Here is an 18,473-nt window from a genome sequence, read left to right as displayed (position 1 = left end):
TAGAAGGACAAACTATGTTCATCTCAAAGTGGGAACACGGTGTAATTCCACAAAAACCCGAGCTAACCTCCGCCCCGATTTGGTTGGAGCTTAGGAATGTCCCCCTTCAATTCTTTCACGAGGAAGGATTGGAACGAGAGGCGAGCTTAGTGGGTACCCCAAAATTTCTCCACCCATTGACAACAAACAAAACAAATCTGTAGGTTGCAAAGGTCTTCACCATCATTGATCCGAGGAAACCTTTGCGAGAGGCTGTAAATGTTCAGTTTGATTCAGGGGAGATTGTTAGGATCTTGGTCTCTAGCCCATGGATTCCTCCTATATATTCTCACTGCAATGGTATAGGCCACACCTTGAAGCATTGTTCAAAAGCACCAGTGACTTGTTCAACCTGCAGATCAACTGTTCACCCTACAGATGCTTGTCCAAGGCTTAAATCCGCGGCTCCAAAGCATCATTAACAAAAGAAACGCCCGCCAAGTCACGTAGTACCCCCAGTGAAAGAACCAGTGAAACAACCAAAGATGGTTTATGTTCGAGTTCCTCATAAACCATCGGTGGCTACCGCAAAGGAATACCAAACTCAGGTTAGAGCCCCACCTCCGCCTACTCCCCATCTTTATAAGGGTGAATCTATCGGCCTGTCTATCCAGAGTAAGAATACACTGTCTCAGAGCAGTGGTAGTAAGGATTCTGCCTGTTCTTCGAAAGTGGTGGCTGATTCATCGGCTACATTTTCCTCTCACCCTGATGGTGATGACAGTGGGGAAGAGTTTTTGGAGAAATTTCAAGAAGTGTTGTCTAAGATACAGCAAAAGGTTTAGAGAGGCAAGAGCCTCAAATCCACACAATAAGTATGTATACGAACCTCTTTTGTTGGAACGCCCGCGACTTTAATATTTATAGCCATAGAAGCGGTTTTAGAATGGATAAAAGGTAAACAATCCTTTTTTGGTGAGCTCATCGAGACTCACATCAACCAGGTTAAAATGAAGAAGTTTATAGATAACCTTCTACCTGGTTGGCATTTTGAAGAAAATTACAACTTTTCAGATTTTCGAAAAATCTGGGTTCTTTGGCATCCTTCTGTAAGGGTGGTGGTCCTTTGTAATTCGCTGCAGATAATTGTCTGCGAAGTGTTGTTACCGGACGCAAAAGAATGGGTAGTGGTATCCATCGTGTATGCTTCAAATGAGGTAAACCAACGATTGAAGTTGTGGGCAGAGTTGGTGGAAGTCTCTACTTTCCAAGTAGTGGCAAATAGAGCCTGGCTGGTCATGGGAGATTTTAATAAAGTTCTGGATCCTAGTGAGCATTATCGGCCAGCCACCCTAAATGTTGATCGAAGAATTAGAGACTTCAGGGATTGTCTAATCAGTGCGGACCTGGTTGACCTTACCTTTCGAGGTAACTCTTTCACCTGGTGGAACAAGTCAAATCTCAGACCTGTCACAAAAAAGATGGATAGGATTATGGTAAACTCACATTGGAATTCTCTTTATCCGAGTTCCTTTGCAATTTTTGGAGAACCGAACTTTTCCGATCACGCATCATGCGGTGTTTCTTTGAGTTCTGATCATGTTAAAGAAAAACGTCCATTCAAGTTCTACAACATGTTGCTACAAAATAATGAATTTTTCCCAGTTGTAGCAGATCAATGGTTCTCCTTCAATGTGACTGGATCAGTTATGCTAAGAGTATCCTTAAAGTTGAAGTTCCTTAAAAACTGCATTTGTGGTTTCAGTAGGAACAACTACTTAGGCATTGAGAAGCGTGTTGCAGAAGCTCATGAGGTCCTTATAGCTATGCAGAATATAACTTTAGCAGATCCTTCAAATGCAAATGCAACTCAAGAGCTCGAAGCCGAGAGAAAGTAGCAGGTGTTGCAGAAAGCGGAGGAAGCTTTCTTCAGGCATAGATCCAATATATCTTGGCTTGCAGATGGGGACAGTAATACTGCCTATTTCCACAGAATGGTAGCCTCAAGATTCGCTCAAAACCATATCCACTATCTGTTGGACCAGGACAATCAGAAAATCGAAAACCAAAAGGAGATCAGGGATCACTATGTTTACTACTTCTCTGAGTTGTTAGGGGGGTGAAGCCTAAATAACGGGGCTGATTCAGAGTGATATGGACCTTCTCCTCCCTTTTAGGGGCTCTATCGAACAACAACATAGCCTGGTAAGCAATTTCTTAATTAAGGAGATTAAAGAAGTCATTTTCTCGCTCCCCAGGAATAAAACCAGTGGTCCGGATGGTTATTCCGCAGAATTCTTCCAGGGTTGCTGGAGTGTCATAGGCCCATAGTATCTGAGTTCTTTAGATCAGGCAAGTTGCTTAAGCAGTGAAATGCTACAACCTTAGTCCTGATCCCAAAATCCACAAATGCTGAGAGAGCTTCAGATTTTAGGCCTACCTCGTGTTTCAACACTATGTATAAGGTTATAGCAAGGCTTCTACCTTTAAGGCTGAAAGCATTTCTCACGAATGTTATATCCTCTTCTCAGTCAGCTTTTATGCCTGGACGTCTTTTGGGTGAAAATGTGTTACTAGCTACTGAAGTTGTCCAAGGATATAACAGGAAAAACATATCACCAAAGAGTGATGATGAAGATGGATATTAAGAAAGCGTTTGATTCTATAAATTGGTCATTTATCCTTAACGCGCTGAGAGCCATTGGTGCTCCGGAGAAGTTTGTCACATGGATTTCTGAGTGTATCACAACCCCAACTTTCTCTGTTTACCTTAATGGCCATTCGCGTGGTTATTTTAAAAGCTCAAAAGGGCTGCGTCAGGGTGACGCGATGTCCCCATATCTCTTTGTACTGGCTATGGAGGTTTTCTCAAATCTACCTACAGTCAAGATTCGCCAATAGCTACATAAGATTTCACCCAAACACATCAGGTATTGCTCTGACTCACTTGATGTTTGTGGATGATGTCATGATTTTCTTTGATGGTTTAGAAGCCTCCTTACAAGGCATAAATGAAACCCTAGAAGACTTTGCCTCTTGGTCAGGGCTTCACATCAATAAAGAGAATACTCAGCTGCATAGCCGTGCCAAGAGATATAGAGGCCAGAGACGGTAATAAAAATATGTCTTAAAAAACTAATTACATTATCTTACAAATAAATACAAAAATATTACAAAATTATAATTTTAAACGGATTCTAATCAATAATAACTATCGGTGCATCATTTGTAAATTTTAAATTATGTTTTGTTTATTATGAAAGAATAATAATACTAGATGAAACCATTTATAGTGAATTGTATACTTACCAATTGATTATTCATTTGTTTTTATTAGTTTTTATATAATAATAATAGAAGGAAGCAAAATGTAAAACTTAAATTACGTATATTCCAACTAAGAAGAGATGAAGAGATTAGTGTGTAGTCATCCTAACTTATTTTCCATATTTCTAGTTTAACTACCATTTTGCAAATCCTCATTAACTCTCTACTCTTATAAAATAAAAATATGCATTTGACTGCCTTTAGGTTTCTTACAAAAATATCAGGCCGTAGGCGAATGTTTCATTTTAATACACATAGGCACGGCTCTGCTCAGCTGTTCTATGCGGGTCTAAACCCAATGCAAGAAGTAGCTTTGGCGAGGCATGGTTTTTCGGTTGCTTCTCTACCAATACGCTATCTTGGACTCCCTCTAATGCACATGAAATTGAGATTATCTGAGTATAAGCCTTTGCTAGACCAGCTGGCTTGCAAATTTAGAAGTTGGGCGGTCAAAACACTATCTTTTGCTGGAAGGACTCAGCTCATTGCATCAGTAATCTATGGGACAATAAACTTTTGGATTTCAACATTCATGAACCAAAAGGGTGTATCAAAAGAATTGAATCTCTCTGTTCCAGGTTCCTTTGTTCAGGCAACATCGAAGGCTCAACGGGAGCAAAAGTGGCATGGGCCTCAGTCTGTCTACCAAAGGCTGAAGGTGGTGTAGGTCTCTGCAGTCTCACTTTCTGGAACCAGACACTTTGTCTGAGATTTGTTTGGCTCCTCTTCTCAGGAGGCGACTCGCTCTGGGTTCAATGGCATAAGTTCCACAACATTCAGAATCAGAGCTTCTGGGAGCTCAAGGAAACGCCTAAAAGCTCGTGGATCTGGATATCATTACTTTGGTTGAGACCGGTGGCCGAACAGTTTGTAAAAGCGACTGTTGGTTCAGGGAATACAATCAACTTCTGCTACGATTCATGGATACCTACGGGTCCCCTGCTCAAGAGTATAGGTCCAACTGGTCCTAGAAAGCTTTGAATATCCCTTCAAGTTAAGATCAAAGACGTGTTTCGGGACAACATATGGAATCTCCCTCACCCTAGCTCTGATGTTGAGTTGATCTCCATGCTTATCTGACATCGACTCAAGCTACGCCCAATCCTGCTCATCCTGACGAGTTTAATTGGGTTGTGGATTCAGTCAAGTGTAATGGCTTCTCCACTTCGAGAACTTGGTCTCGTCTTAGACCAAGGAGTGAGGAAACTACCTGGAGTTCTGCAGTCTGGTTCAAAGGGGCCATCCCTAAGCATGCATTTAACATGTGGGTGACTCAACATAATCGGATTCCAACTAAGCAAAGGCTGTTCTCATAGGGGCTCATCCCATCTCCAGCATGTAGTCTCTGTTCTTTAGACTTGGGGTCTCGAGATCACCTCTTCTTTACCTGCTTCTTCGCTTCCGAGATATGGCGACTGGTACTCTCAAGAATCGATCCAAATTCGCCGTCTCTCTTGCGTAAACTCGTCTCACAAGCAACGATATACCACATCTAGAAGCAGCGCAACAACCTGATCCACAACCAAGTCTCAATACCTCCGACCACAACTTTCAAGATTATTCATAAGGAGGTAAGAAACATCATCACCGCACAACAACACCGAAAGCGTTTCCGCAATTTGATGCAGCGATGGATTTAAAGAACTCACTTAGAGTTTTCCCAATCTTGTAATCTTGTTTTTATTCTTTTTGCCAAAGTTCAAGGTCTAAGGACTTTCCTCTGTAAAAGCCAAACTTTTTCATTTCTCAATGATATTAACATTCATAGTAAAATATATATATATATATATATGACATGATTTGCAGTTTGGAAACAAAATACATGTAAAAAATTGATGAACGCTTTAACTCCAATATATGTCAAATGTCGCAACCTCGTATATATTGCTTTACCATAGATATAAACCCAGAAATCTTGATTCCTAAGAGACATTCAAACTTTTAACAAATTAAAACTAACCTCAAACCTAATTTAAGTATTAAAGACATTTTGTCACTTCATACCAAATGACTGTTAATCTGTTGATATATATTGCCAACCTTGAACAGACTATGCTACTCTTCGGCTAAATTTTTTTGACCTTATAAGTGCTTTTGGCTTCTTCAATAAGAAGATGTTATTATTATTTTTACAAATTATAATATACAAAATGTTAAACTGGAAAAATGTTTAGTTGGTTCTAAGAATTATATCACATTCGAATTTACCATATTTTGATCAGAGTAATTAATGCTTTTTGTGGTGGAGTGTTTAGACAATTCAGTTTTATCGTTTTTAATTCAATCATAAACAATAATAATAATAATAATAATAATAAAGAATAATAATAATAATAATAATAAAATAATAAAGAATACTTAATATTATGTGTATAAGAAAAATTTTAGAAATGAAATAAGCAGCTCTATTACTTCATTTATGAGATTAATATTAATGTAATATTTTAAATAATAAATATGTATCAATTATATAAAAATGAAGTAATTGTTTTTTAAAATATTGTCTTTTTGTATGAACTAGGTTAAATATCGCTAATTAGCTTAGAAGAATTATTGCAATGTCTATAGTTAGTTTAGACGAGCTTTGTCTCATGGATTGGTTCTAGAGAAGATCCTCCAGGCTATAATAGCCAAAGTAATTCGACGATGATTGGATCCATATATAACAGTTCGAAGACAACTATAAAACAATTTCTTCCGACCTTTTTCTTCCATCGTGCCATGCTAGTTGTTGGTAAAGTGAGCCCAAATTGTATGATCTGATATACAAACTTAACTGATAAGAGTAAAGGTAAATTCCCTTGATAATAAAACGGAAGTAGACAATAGATTATACTAGATAAAGGCATGCACAATGTGGGTGTTTTAAAATTGTTGAAAAAAATAAATCTTAAACGATAAACAATTTTTTAAAATATAAAATTATTTTTTATTTCATGAAGTAAATATTTTAATAATTTTAGTTAGAGAAAAAAATCATATTTGTATTTACCTTCATACACTTATTTATATTTTTATATTTTAGATATATTATAACAATTATTACAATAATCTAAAGCTAAATTATACCACACCAAAACTTTTGCCAAATACTCATCATTACAAATATTATTATTTTCAAATTTCAAAAATATTTCACAACTTATTACAAAATATTTTACATGCAAAGAATTCATCAAAATAACATATAAATAATAACTAAGTACAATTTTACTGTATGTTTTACCATTAAAAAATATGCTCTTACACTCAAAATTATTTTATTGTTAAAGTATGCTCTTTATCACCACCTAAAATGTTTTTTAAACAAATTAAACAAATTTTATGTTGCTTTACTTTGGCATAATTAAAGTTCTTATAATTACTAAAATTGTTTTGTGACATAATTTTTTTACTCATGAATTTTTTTACTCCAAAGATATTTTGGATGAACAACGTGTGAAAATTATCTACTCGAGTACAATGATTTTATGACCAACCCAATAAAAGTTTTTTATTGAGAAATTGAAAGAAATTTAATATAACATAATAGAAATAAAAATTTAAAAATTATAATCATGATGGTAGATATAAGTCTTAGATAATTCAAATATACAAAATAAAAACTTTATAAACAGTCCAAAACATGACATATGTCAAAATCACGTTAAAAGATCAATGACCTATTTACTCCTCAGAAGTATCGCATTGTACCAAAATTACTTAGAACTATGACCTCATCTCAAATATTCTCGAATCGTAAGTTCTCAACTTATTTCTACCTGAATCAAAAGGTCTCATATATTTCTCTATATATCTGGGTTTAAACGGTTTACGAACCAAATCCGATAAAAAAAACACATAAATCCGGTTTGAAACCAATTTTAAAACGGTTTACCGTTCTAACTTCCCAAATTTCAAAATCGCTTCTCAATTACTCGATCATGTAGCTTCCATTGAAGAACCTGCACGAATCAAAGACCCACAATAAATAAGCAAAATTATATCAGAAAAACTCAAATATCAAAAGCTTTCGATATAAACATGTAAATTTATGTAGATATAATGTTATTTTTTTAATTAGCTGTCCTATTACGTTTCAAAAATAATAATTCTTTTGACATAAATTATGTTATTTTTTTTAGATTTGTTATTCTCTATTTATTGATTAATAATAATATACATGTTTAATGAATTATTTTTTTGTTTATACATGTCAAAATCTAATTGAGAAAACACGTATAATAAAATTAGCGTACAATGAAAAATTTGTTAGCTTGTTAATTTTCCTTTTTGATTTAAGAATTCAATTTCTTTTTAGATATAAATTTGTAAATTTTATGTAAATTTAATGCTATTATCTTAATTAGCAGTTTTTAAAAATAATAATTTTTGACACATGTCAACATATCATCAGTATACTTGACACGTGTCATGATTGTGTGTTAATGGCTAACTTTGAAAACCCAACTTTATATAATAAGATATATGTTGTAATTATTAGTTAAATCTAGATTTCAGATCCTCTTACAAAGGATATTCAAAAAAAAAAAAAAATCTCCACAGAATATTTAACTAACCATATATAGACAACACAATCTCAAAAATTAATCACTCTTCCGCAGATTATGAGTGATTTTTGATTATAGTAACAAACTATATATCAAAATAACATAAATAATGTTTATTATGATTGATTTGATAAATTTCAAAAAATTTAAGCTAATCCGCAGAACAATCATAAGAAATCTTAAAAAATTTCAAGTCCTCATATTTAGCATATGATTTTACTGTATAATGTTTTATTCACAACAATTTACAAAAACAAGCACATAAATTATATTTTATATAAAAATTACAATATAAATAAAAGGAATTTCAACCCGTGCTGTAGCACGGGTCTTAATCTAGTATTAATAATAAAAGTTGTAAAATTAAAATTCTATCACACAATTTTTTTTTCCAACAAAGTATATGAAATTCATTTTAGGTATTGTTATTTTTTTTTTGAAATCAATAAAAAAAAACTCCATGGCAAAGCCGTAAAGGAATTAAAAAAACTCTCATTTGTATTCATCTAAATATTCTGCCAATTACAATTTTAGAAACTGATATTGATTGAAAATATTGTAACTTCCGCCATAAAATACAATATATCAAACTTCATTCACCCAACAACATCAAATAATTACAAACTTACTTTAGTTTCTGGAAGATTTCTCAAATAACACGCCTTTTTCTATATATATATACACACTCGTTATCTTATCTTTTATAGTATATAGCATACAGGTTGCAGATATATACATCCACATTTTACCCAAACTATATCAACTACAAATAAAACAAAGTACCACCAAAAAAGTAACATGGCAAAGCTCATTCTCATCCTCGCGGCACAAATCCTCCTCCTCGCCATCACCGTTGCCTCCGCTGGAAAAAACGGTGAAGACTTCGCAAGAAGAGTTAGTCGAAAACACCTCCATCATGGCCTCGGTAAAAAAGAAAAATCACACATCTCCGTGCTATTGGCACGAAATTTTAAGTGGTCGAAACCCAAGCTCCATCATGATCCATCGACCGGTTCCGAACTACTCAACTTCCTCATTCAGTCATTCTTTGGATCAATGACCATGATCGACAATGCTTTAACATCAGATGTGCCTATTAACTCGATTGTGGTGGGCCAAGCGCAAGGGATGTACGCCGGAGCAGACCAAAAGGAGCTAGGGTTCTTGATGGCTATGAACTTTGCTTTTAAGACAGGGAAACATGCACAATGAGAGAAGCATAACTATTCTTGGGCGGAACGTAGTGATGTCAAGGGTTTGTGATATGATAACGGGAAGCAAAGGATGATCTTGTTACTGAGGATGCTATGCTTATATCCATTGGACCAATGACAAGGGCAACGACCAAACAACTTGTTAGAGATGTTCAGTTGATATTTGAAGATATTTGGAGCAAAGAGAACATGTCCAGCCCACTTTGAGCCTAATACAAACCCAAGAAAGCCCAAAATAATAACTTTTTGTGGTCAAAGAGGAGTGACGAAAATTAAATTCAAGTCACCTTGGGAAAAGAACATGCACCAAGAGTTGGGTCTTCATTCAACTTACTATCTTTATTGTCTTTTTAGTTTCAAGAAATACTTTGCTTTGTTACCAAGTTTCTTATCCCTATATAAACACATGTCATCTCATTTGAGAAACATCAATCAATCAAGATATCTTTTATCTTTTATTTGAGAGTGGTAAACTACTTTGTTCCTTTAGAACTTGTTCTTTCTCATTGGTGGGTTACATCAAAGAGTTTTCGGTATACCAAGTGATTCCACCGCACTTGACGTTGTTATTCATTAGCTGAGAGTTGAAGAGTAGTTATAAGAGAGTCTATGGCACAAGGATTTTCGGGATTCGTCTCACGCCTTATCATCTGTCCCTGCGAAGCTTCTATCTAAAGTTCCACCGCCTTGCTTTGTTTGGTTTGTTTTAAGAGAGTTTAGGGCATAAGGAATTTTGGGTTCATCTCACGCCTTATCATTCAGCTTCGCGAGCCTTCGAAGTTCTACGATTATCAGTCTACGTATTTTAGAGCGTCGATTCATTGGAAGAATCATATCAATTACGGAGATGCCAGTGGTTGGAGGCAGTGGAATGTTCCGGTTCGCTAGAGGATATGTCAAGGCTCGGACCAAGTGGCTCGATCACAAGACTGGTGATGCTACTGTTGAGTATAATTGTTACGTCTTGCGTTAATGATGATCCCTAACAATATATACCGGCTTGATTTGATGCACTTCTTTTCTTTTTGATTTCTTCATCCATTTTTTTATTTATTTAAACTTTTAACTTATATATCCGAAATAACCTGTGTTACGTCTTGCACCGGGATGAAAATTTTCGGAGAAAGTTTAATATATAGTAAATACAAATGTTTATGGTTCACTTTTGCAACTTGCAAAGGCAAATGCAATGCATTCGCTTTTGTATACATAACTCTTCCTATGGATGCCCATTAACTCATAGTATAACTATACCTTATCTTTTTACCTCCACAATCCACGTACTAATATACACTATAGTTTTTTCATTGTAAAATCACAATTCAGTTGAAGTATCGAACGAATCAAAGCATACAAAGAGCTTCTCTTACTCTCTTTATCAATTTTATTTTTTTCTCTTCTCATGTTTTCTTCTGTTTTTAGCAAATAATTATATATTTTCACATTTTTTTTTTTTTTTCTGTTTTGTAAATTCTCTTTTAAATAATATTATTAGAGTGAAGAAAAGGGGTTTAATATTTAAAAACAAGAGATTTAGGGATTTTTAACGGATAAACCCCAAAAAAACAAAAGGAGTTCTGAGGTTTTGGTTTTTTTAGTTTCAAAGTTTCAGTTTATCCACACAGATAATACACATAAGCTTCCTGCGTTTGGCGACATTAGTCTTCTTCCTTCCTTCTCCCACTCTTGTTTGGCCGATATCGTCAAAATGAGCTCTGAGAGATAGAACCAACAGAGAGTGAAAGGTATAGAAGATGTCGTCTTTCTTCAAATCCTTTGCGGGAAATCCCAGGGAAGCTGCTGCCATGGCGATGGTTCAGTCTTCATCTTACAGAGTATGTGAAATGTATAAAATGTTTACTACCATATATGTGTTTTTTGAGTACTGAGAAAGTGATGGCCTTTCTTTCAAGTTCGATTTTTTAGGATACATTTATCTTCGAATTGGTCCTTCTTATCGTGGCAATTGCAATTTCGGGTTTGTGGGATTCGTTAATGTAGTTCTCTTTTTTTTAATTTTTGTTGTGGGAAGGATAAATACTTTTGTCTAGATTGGGGTTCTTAACGTTTACTATTGCACACCAGTTGTTCGATAAAATTTCAGAGGCTTCTGGGTTGACTTTTTTATCCATTACAAGTAACTGTGCATCTCATGAAGTGCTCACATGTGTCCTCCGTAATGCTTAGAGCCCTTTTATTAACCAAAGCTCTCTTCTTTCTTTAGCAAAAAATGTGTTTTCTTTCTTGGAAAAAAACTACTTCACCTATATCATATTCGTCTTGTTGACAATTTTGCGTTGAAATAGTTTTTTGAGATGTGGTTTTGTCCCCGTTCAGGTATTGTCAGGTAGAAGTTCTTCTAATTTAAGGAGAAACACGCCCTTGGATTCTTTTCTTGCCAAGGGAAGTTCTTCCGTCAAGGCTTTTTCGTTCCTATATGTTTCACGGTATTCAACTGAACCAAACAATGAGTTTGGTCATTCATCAAAGCGAAGGTCTCGTGGGCCTGTTATGGCAGCAAAGAAAGCATCTGAAGGTTTTGCATCTCACAACTTGTACTTTTCCTAATACTGCTATTCTCGTATGCAATGTGACACTCATTTACCACTGTGTTTGGTTAGGGGAAAAGCAAGAAGATGGAAAGTACAAGCACACAGTTGATTTGCCGAAGACAGGTTTTGGTATGAGAGCGAATTCTTTGACAAGGGAACCTGAACTCCAGAAGTTGTGGGAAGAGCACCAGGTCTTCAAGAGAGTTTCTGATAATAACAATGGAGTAAGATTCTCAAGATTTTTTCCTACATCAACTTTGCTTTGAGAAATTGGTGTCTGATAATTTAGTTGCAATTTCAGGGGAGTTTCATTCTTCATGATGGTCCTCCTTATGCCAATGGTGACCTGCATATGGGTCATGCTCTTAACAAGATACTGAAAGATATCATTAATCGTTATAAGGTATTCTCCTTTCCTGACTTGGACATCGATTTACTCTCCGTATGGCTTCTCTATCTTTGCTTACGTCCAATAGAGGAGTTCTTCTCAATTCTCATCACATTATCTGCTTCATGCAGCTGCTCCAAAACTATAAAGTTCAGTACGTTCCTGGCTGGGATTGCCATGGCCTCCCAATTGAGTTGAAAGGCAAGTACATAATAGTTTATGGACCTTTGCGTTATTAGAAACAGAAAGGAACTCTGCTTTTGTTATGTTCCAGTTAGTTATTTGCCTGAATAATTTGGCTGTAACCATCAAATATTTCAGTTCTGCAGTCCCTAGATCAGGAAGTGAGAAAGGAACTTACACCGTTAAAATTAAGGGCAAAGGCAGCGAAATTTGCAAAAGCAACAGTCAAAACACAAATGGAATCATTTAAGGTGGCTATCAAGCTTCATATCTGAGTTCTTGGTTTGAATGCACTTTTAGATCTCTGAGGACATTATAACTACGAAAGATATTTTGTTCGGTATTCCATTAACATTTAGCTTATCTGACATAATGCTTGATGTTTACAGCGGTTTGGAGTATGGGCAGACTGGAACCATCCTTATCTAACTCTTGATCCGGAATATGAAGCTGCCCAGGTAATGGTCTCACCTCCAACATTATGTACTGGATTAATTATCCATGTAGAAGATGATTATTAGTAGAGTTCTTCAAAGCCTGATAAATTCAACATATCTTTTTATCGTATATTGTAGGTTGAAGTATTTGGCCAGATGGCCTTGAAAGGGTACATCTATAGAGGTAGGAAGCCAGTTCACTGGAGCCCTTCATCTCGGACTGCTCTTGCAGAAGCTGAACTAGAGGTTAACTTGACTCCCCTTTTCTTCTCAACTAATCTAAGAATAATAATAATAATAATAATATGGCCAGCTCAGAGAAACATTTAAAGTCTCCTAAACCCATACCAGTCTTCCCATTCTTTTTCTTACTGCTGTTGACATTTTATCATAATGTGATCTATTGTCCATTAGACCGAGAGTAGTTCTTTTTATCCTTAATAAACGCTGGTTTTGTAGTCATCTGTTCCTGTTCTTAACGCATGCTGCTTTCATGAAATAATGTTTTGACGATTCCACACTTTACCTTGTTATCTGATATCAGTCCCACCTGTATCTGCTGATATGTGTAGTATCCGGAGGGTCATATTTCCAAAAGCATATATGCTATTTTCAAATTGGTTGGCGGAGCAAAAACAAGCCTTTTAGATGAGTTTATCCCTAATATTTGCTTGGCAGTATGGACAACTACACCTTGGACTATGCCAGCCAATGCTGGTGAGGCGATATATTAGTATATGTTTACTTTGTATCCGTTCTTTCTCACATTTGTTCTCCAAATTAGTATATGTTTCTCTCAACTTTCAAATTGATAACTACTTTTTTTTTTGTTTGGTTTTCTATATTTGAATGCTATATAAGCAATTAAGCACATTTAGCGACTCTTCTTCCTTTAATTCTTGTCTAACTTTCAGCTGTCGCGGTGAATGCGAAGCTTCAGTACTCTGTTGTGGAAGTGCAGTCATTCTCAGAAGAGGAATCTGTTGTGACAGGCAACAAAAAGAAAATGTCTGGGAAGGTTCTAAAGAATAAACAAAAGCTTTTCGTGATTGTAGCAACCGACCTTGTGCCAGCATTAGAAGCGAAATGGGGTGTGAAGCTTATCATAAATAAAACATTCCTTGGTTCAGATCTTGAAAACTGCAGGTAAAATTCTAAGTTAGAGAATAAATAGGAATTTCAGTTTTGTATGTGATGCTATAAATTGAATCCCTTAGTTTATGCTCTGTCATCATGGTTGTAGGTACACACATCCAATTGATAACAGGGACTGTCCAGTCGTTATAGGGGGTGATTACATAACTACGGAATCAGGAACAGGGTTGGTCCACACTGCCCCTGGTCATGGTCAGGAGGATTATGCAACCGGCCTGAAGTATGGGCTGCCTCTTGTCTCTCCAGTAGATGATGAAGGAAAGTTCACTGAGGAAGCTGGACAGTTTAGAGGGCTCTCTGTCCTTGGAGAAGGGAATAGTGCTGTTGTCAGTTACCTGGATGAGAATATGTCTTTGGTCATGGAAGAATCGTATGGTGAGTTTGATTCAGATGCTTTCTGAGGAACCATTTGAGGAAACATTTGCTTCAGAGTCTCATGATTTAATTTCCTTCTTTGCCATGCAGCTCATAAATACCCATATGATTGGCGAACTAAGAAACCTACGATATTTAGAGCGACTGAGCAGTGGTTTGCATCGGTCGAGGGTTTTCGCACGGCCACTATGGATGCAATCAACAATGTAAAATGGATACCACATCAGGTACCAATTTGAACACATATAGAGTTTATGAGTTTACATTTCTTGAGTATCATGTGTGGATGTTAACTGTGAAAGGAGACTCACAGAACATGAACCACATGATCTGATACACCTTGCTCTTCTATTTTCTCAATGTTGACATGATATCATACTGCTTGACTAAGCATCTTCCTTGTGTTGTTTGGAGTTTAATTTGGCACCTGTTATATTTTGGCAATTTGTCATTCAGGCAGTAAACAGAATATCTGCCATGACTTCCAGTCGATCTGATTGGTGCATCTCGAGACAAAGGACATGGGGTGTCCCTATCCCTGCCTTTTATCATGTTAAGACGAAAGAACCCCTCATGAATGAAGAGACAATTAACCATGTTAAATGTAAGGGCCTATAAGAGGGTATGGTCTCTTTATTGGTTATTATTTAGTGGCTGTGTTTTCTGTAACCTTATTTGAATACTTTGTCTGGCAGCCATAATTTCCCAAAAGGGTAGTGACGCGTGGTGGTATATGTCAGTGGAAGACCTACTTCCTGAGAGTTATCGTGATAAAGCAGCTGATTATGAAAAGGGGACTGATACAATGGACGTCTGGTTTGACTCAGGTACAATGATAAAAGAAACATAATTAAAATCAGATAGTCGTACAAAGCACTCAACAACTACTTTACATCACTTTCTTTTTCATCTGTATGTCAGGATCTTCTTGGGCTGGTGTATTGGGGAAACGTGAGGGTCTTACTTTCCCTGCAGATGTGTATCTAGAAGGAACAGATCAGCATCGTGGGTGGTTCCAGAGTTCTTTGTTAACAAGCATTGCAACACAAGGTGATAATTGCACACCATGATGATTGCCTTCTTAATTGAGATTATTCGACATGTTTTAGCTTTCTTGGTGTAAAGTGGCTTTTCATTTTATTTTCTTTCACATTTTGCATGATTGTATAGGAAAAGCCCCTTATTCAGCTGTTATAACACATGGATTTGTATTGGATGAGAAGGGTATGAAAATGAGCAAGTCTCTAGGTAACGTAGTGGACCCACGTTTGGTCATTGAAGGAGGGAAAAATTCAAAGGTTCGTCGCTGGTATAGAAACCAATACTATTGTTTAAAAACATCTTCATTATCTAACAAATCTGTTTCCTGACAAGGGTTTGTCTTATTATGCCAGGATGCACCTGCTTATGGAGCTGATGTTATGCGTCTTTGGGTTTCTAGTGTAGATTACACAGGGGATGTACTGATAGGTCCACAGATTCTTCGTCAAATGTCTGATATATATAGGAAGTTGAGGGGAACATTACGATATCTCTTGGGCAATCTTCATGATTGGAGAGTAGGTTTTGAACTCTTAGCTTTACATAGAGTAGTGTTTCCTTTTCTTTCCCTACTTTTCAAGATTTCTTGATTGTGTTTTATATCCTGACGTCGGTGAGAATCCTTTAATATTAAGTTGTGGCGGTTTGTAGGTTGATAATGCTGTTCCCTACCAGGATTTACCTATCATTGATCAGCATGCTCTCTTTCAGCTTGAGAATGTAGTAAAGAACATACAAGAATGTTACGAGAACTACCAGTTCTTTAAAATATTCCAGGTACCAGACCTCTCCATCTTATTTTGGTAAAGTTGAACTGGTCAGTACCTGCAAAGTAGTCTCTTTAGACGTGTCACGTTTCCTGACTGTGCCAATTTATTTTATTTTCTTAATTTTGATATGGAGAATGGCCACATTAGCTTAAAAACAGGGAGCCACTAAATGATCTACATTATTTTTGTATGTATTTCTTTGCCTGTGACGGAAAACAGACATAGATTACCGTTACAAGAGTTAGTTTATTAATTAGAAGTTTGAACATATCTAAGGAACTTAAGTTCACCAATTACTTACTGTACATTGAGGTGAGAGTGGGGTTGATGTATTTGCAATGGATGGCTGAACCTCAGGAGGCTGAATTTCATGTTTTAGATCATCTGTGTTACTCAATGAGCTTTCTTTATTTCAGTTCATACAACGATTCACAATTGTTGATCTGTCAAATTTCTACTTCGATATTGCTAAAGATAGACTGTATACTGGGTAAGTTTTCCATCTTCTTTTAGGTTGATATTTGCTGCAACCTTTGTAGAACTTTTCTTAATATGTCTGTGGTACACAAGGTAATCTGGACCAAAAATACTTTTTCTCAGGGGAACTTCAAGTTTTACCAGAAGAAGCTGTCAAACAGTTCTTTCAACACATTTGTTATCCATATTGAGAGTGATTGCTCCGATAGTACCTCACCTAGCGGAAGATGTCTGGCAGAATCTTCCATTTGAGTACAGAAATGAAGATGGCTCTGCATCAGAATTTGTCTTCGAACTTAAATGGCCTACACTGAATGAACAATGGCTTTCATTTCCTGCTGAAGATGTTCTCTTCTGGCAAAGGCTTCTCGAGGTACCAAAGCTCCCCTAAATCATAGCTGTTACGCACAGAAATTTTCGCATCTTTATACTCTCTTCTCTACTTATAATTAAAGTAATAGAGTTCCTTAGCAACTGAGTGGTGATGAAGTCAGTGAAATGTTACGCAATATCAGAAATTTTACTCGATGTTATGTCAAATTGATCGTGTAGTCAGTTCTTATGATTGCATTATCGAAAGTTCTCTGGAAGATTTTTTTTTTTTTTTTTTTTTTTTTTGAACGAAGTTCTCTGGAAGAACCTTTTAGTTTTTTTTTACTGGCCGATTCTTCCTCAGACGACATGTACTTGATGCATGTTATGTAGCGAGGATCTTAAAAATGCTTATGGTGTTTGTGTGACAGTTAAGGACCGAGGTGAACAAAGTGCTGGAGCTCGCACGTAATGAGAAAATGATTGGTTCCAGTTTAGAAGCAAAGGTGTATCTGCATACTGCAGATGCAGGCATGGCTACAAAATTACTAGAGATGAGTGAAGCAAAGAACGAAGCTGACACTCTGCAACGCATATTCATAACATCACAAGTAAGCACTAGACCTACTTATGTGCAAAATCCATCTTCCAGTTATAATTCAAGATAAATTAAAACCCTTTACTGCCATCAACAGATACCCCTGGGGTTTTCTATGTAAGGTTCAGGTCGCCAAACTACAATTAGGCTCACTTGATCATTATAGTTACTCAATAGGATTCATTAGATACAAGCAAAGTAAAATGTTTTAGAGTAAACAGGATTAGGCACAAAGCGAAATTTTATTTTGATCCAGCCTGGTTCATTCTACTCAGATTTTGATGTGTAGGGTAGGGTCCTTTTTGCACAAGTATCGTAGATATAGGATTGCGACCAAAAGAGAAATGCTGAATGTTTATAAGATATAAGGAAGAGTACTTTTATAGCAGTAGATACATGTAGGGATTAGATCTATGGAAGATATTCTCGAAAGCCCCAATATGCATAAGGGATAGGTATGAATGAGGAAACATATGGATCAAAAGATTACAGCATTTTGTTATACAGGTTATAATGATTCATCTGGCATTCCTCATTATTATATACACAATTTTTTTATATAAGTTGAGATTCGATCATAGTGAGTGCATTTCTATGAGACTAGCTATGAAACCGTTGTGGATGTGTATACAGGTTGAGGTATTGTCGTCAATGAATGAGATAGTAAGCAGTGTACAACACACAGGAGAGTATGTGGAGGGAGAAAACAAAGTCTGGATTGGTGTGTCACGAGCTGAGGGGTCCAAGTGCGAGAGGTGCTGGAACTACTCGGGCCAGGTCGGGTCGTTCTCCGACCATCCTACTCTCTGTGGACGCTGCTTCAATGTCATTGTTGCTAATCCACCTGAGCCTGCAGTTGCAGCCGTAATCAGCTGAGCTTGAAATTTGCTCTATACTGTACAAGTTTCTTTTGCCCATTGCACTATTTGCACATACTCCAATTCATTTTTGTTGCAGAAGTCAATAGATTCTAGTTGATCTCTATTAAACCAGAAACATTGCGGATTTGTAAAACAACTCCAAATTACTCATTTATTTTAATAATTGCAATGTAAGAACATGCACATAAATTCTAAAATGAAACCTTTTGGGAATCTGTTGGCATGACACACGAA

The 18,473-nt window shown here is 36.3% G+C and overlaps 3 protein-coding genes and 1 pseudogene across 3 annotated transcripts; all 4 read left to right on the top strand.

The window, feature by feature from the left end:
- Positions 1-989: 989 nt before the first annotated feature.
- On the top strand, positions 990-1,877 carry LOC147935157 (uncharacterized). Its single transcript, XM_087472884.1, has one exon. It carries the CDS (start codon positions 990-992, stop codon positions 1,875-1,877), a length of 888 nt encoding a protein of 295 aa, XP_087329010.1.
- Positions 1,878-2,752: 875 nt separating this feature from the next.
- Positions 2,753-4,287, top strand: LOC147935156 (uncharacterized). The gene is made up of 3 exons (XM_087472883.1): positions 2,753-3,090; positions 3,565-3,746; positions 3,899-4,287. Exons 1-3 carry the CDS (start codon positions 2,753-2,755, stop codon positions 4,285-4,287), a joined length of 909 nt encoding a protein of 302 aa, XP_087329009.1.
- A 4,337-nt stretch (positions 4,288-8,624) lies between these two features.
- LOC104725394 (dirigent protein 3-like) lies at positions 8,625-10,081 on the top strand (annotated as a pseudogene).
- A 263-nt stretch (positions 10,082-10,344) lies between these two features.
- On the top strand, positions 10,345-18,452 carry LOC104725392 (isoleucine--tRNA ligase, chloroplastic/mitochondrial). Its single transcript, XM_087476675.1, has 22 exons — positions 10,345-10,905; positions 11,408-11,606; positions 11,692-11,846; positions 11,924-12,025; positions 12,142-12,211; positions 12,332-12,444; positions 12,583-12,651; positions 12,769-12,876; positions 13,203-13,347; positions 13,545-13,776; positions 13,874-14,160; positions 14,251-14,387; positions 14,617-14,764; positions 14,856-14,987; positions 15,082-15,210; positions 15,331-15,458; positions 15,555-15,719; positions 15,853-15,978; positions 16,388-16,461; positions 16,572-16,821; positions 17,192-17,371; positions 17,992-18,452. The coding sequence occupies exons 1-22, from the start codon at positions 10,825-10,827 to the stop codon at positions 18,232-18,234; spliced, it is 3,273 nt and encodes a 1,090-aa protein (XP_087332801.1). The 5' UTR covers positions 10,345-10,824; the 3' UTR covers positions 18,235-18,452.
- The last annotated feature ends 21 nt before the right edge of the window (positions 18,453-18,473 follow it).

The sequence above is a fragment of the Camelina sativa genome, chromosome 11, assembly GCF_030686135.1.
Source record: "Camelina sativa cultivar CO46 ecotype springtype chromosome 11, ASM3068613v1".
In the NCBI taxonomy this organism is placed as follows: domain Eukaryota; kingdom Viridiplantae; phylum Streptophyta; class Magnoliopsida; order Brassicales; family Brassicaceae; genus Camelina; species Camelina sativa.
The sequence above is the reverse complement of the archived record's forward strand: the minus strand, read 5'-3'. Positions and strand labels throughout refer to the sequence as shown.

Excerpts from the sequence above, each read along its gene's own strand:
- LOC147935156 (XM_087472883.1), top strand. The coding sequence starts at position 2,753 with ATGGCCATTCGCGTGGTTATTTTAAAAGCTCAAAAGGGCTGCGTCAGG. Across the intron at positions 3,091-3,564 it reads AGATATAGAGGCCAGAGACG|GCACGGCTCTGCTCAGCTGT; the intron begins GTAATAAAAATA and ends TAATACACATAG. Across the intron at positions 3,747-3,898 it reads GCTGGCTTGCAAATTTAGAA|GCAACATCGAAGGCTCAACG; the intron begins GTTGGGCGGTCA and ends TCCTTTGTTCAG.
- LOC147935157 (XM_087472884.1), top strand. The coding sequence starts at position 990 with ATGAAGAAGTTTATAGATAACCTTCTACCTGGTTGGCATTTTGAAGAA.
- LOC104725392 (XM_087476675.1), top strand. The coding sequence starts at position 10,825 with ATGTCGTCTTTCTTCAAATCCTTTGCGGGAAATCCCAGGGAAGCTGCT. Across the intron at positions 12,026-12,141 it reads ATATCATTAATCGTTATAAG|CTGCTCCAAAACTATAAAGT; the intron begins GTATTCTCCTTT and ends TGCTTCATGCAG. Across the intron at positions 15,720-15,852 it reads GCAATCTTCATGATTGGAGA|GTTGATAATGCTGTTCCCTA; the intron begins GTAGGTTTTGAA and ends GGCGGTTTGTAG.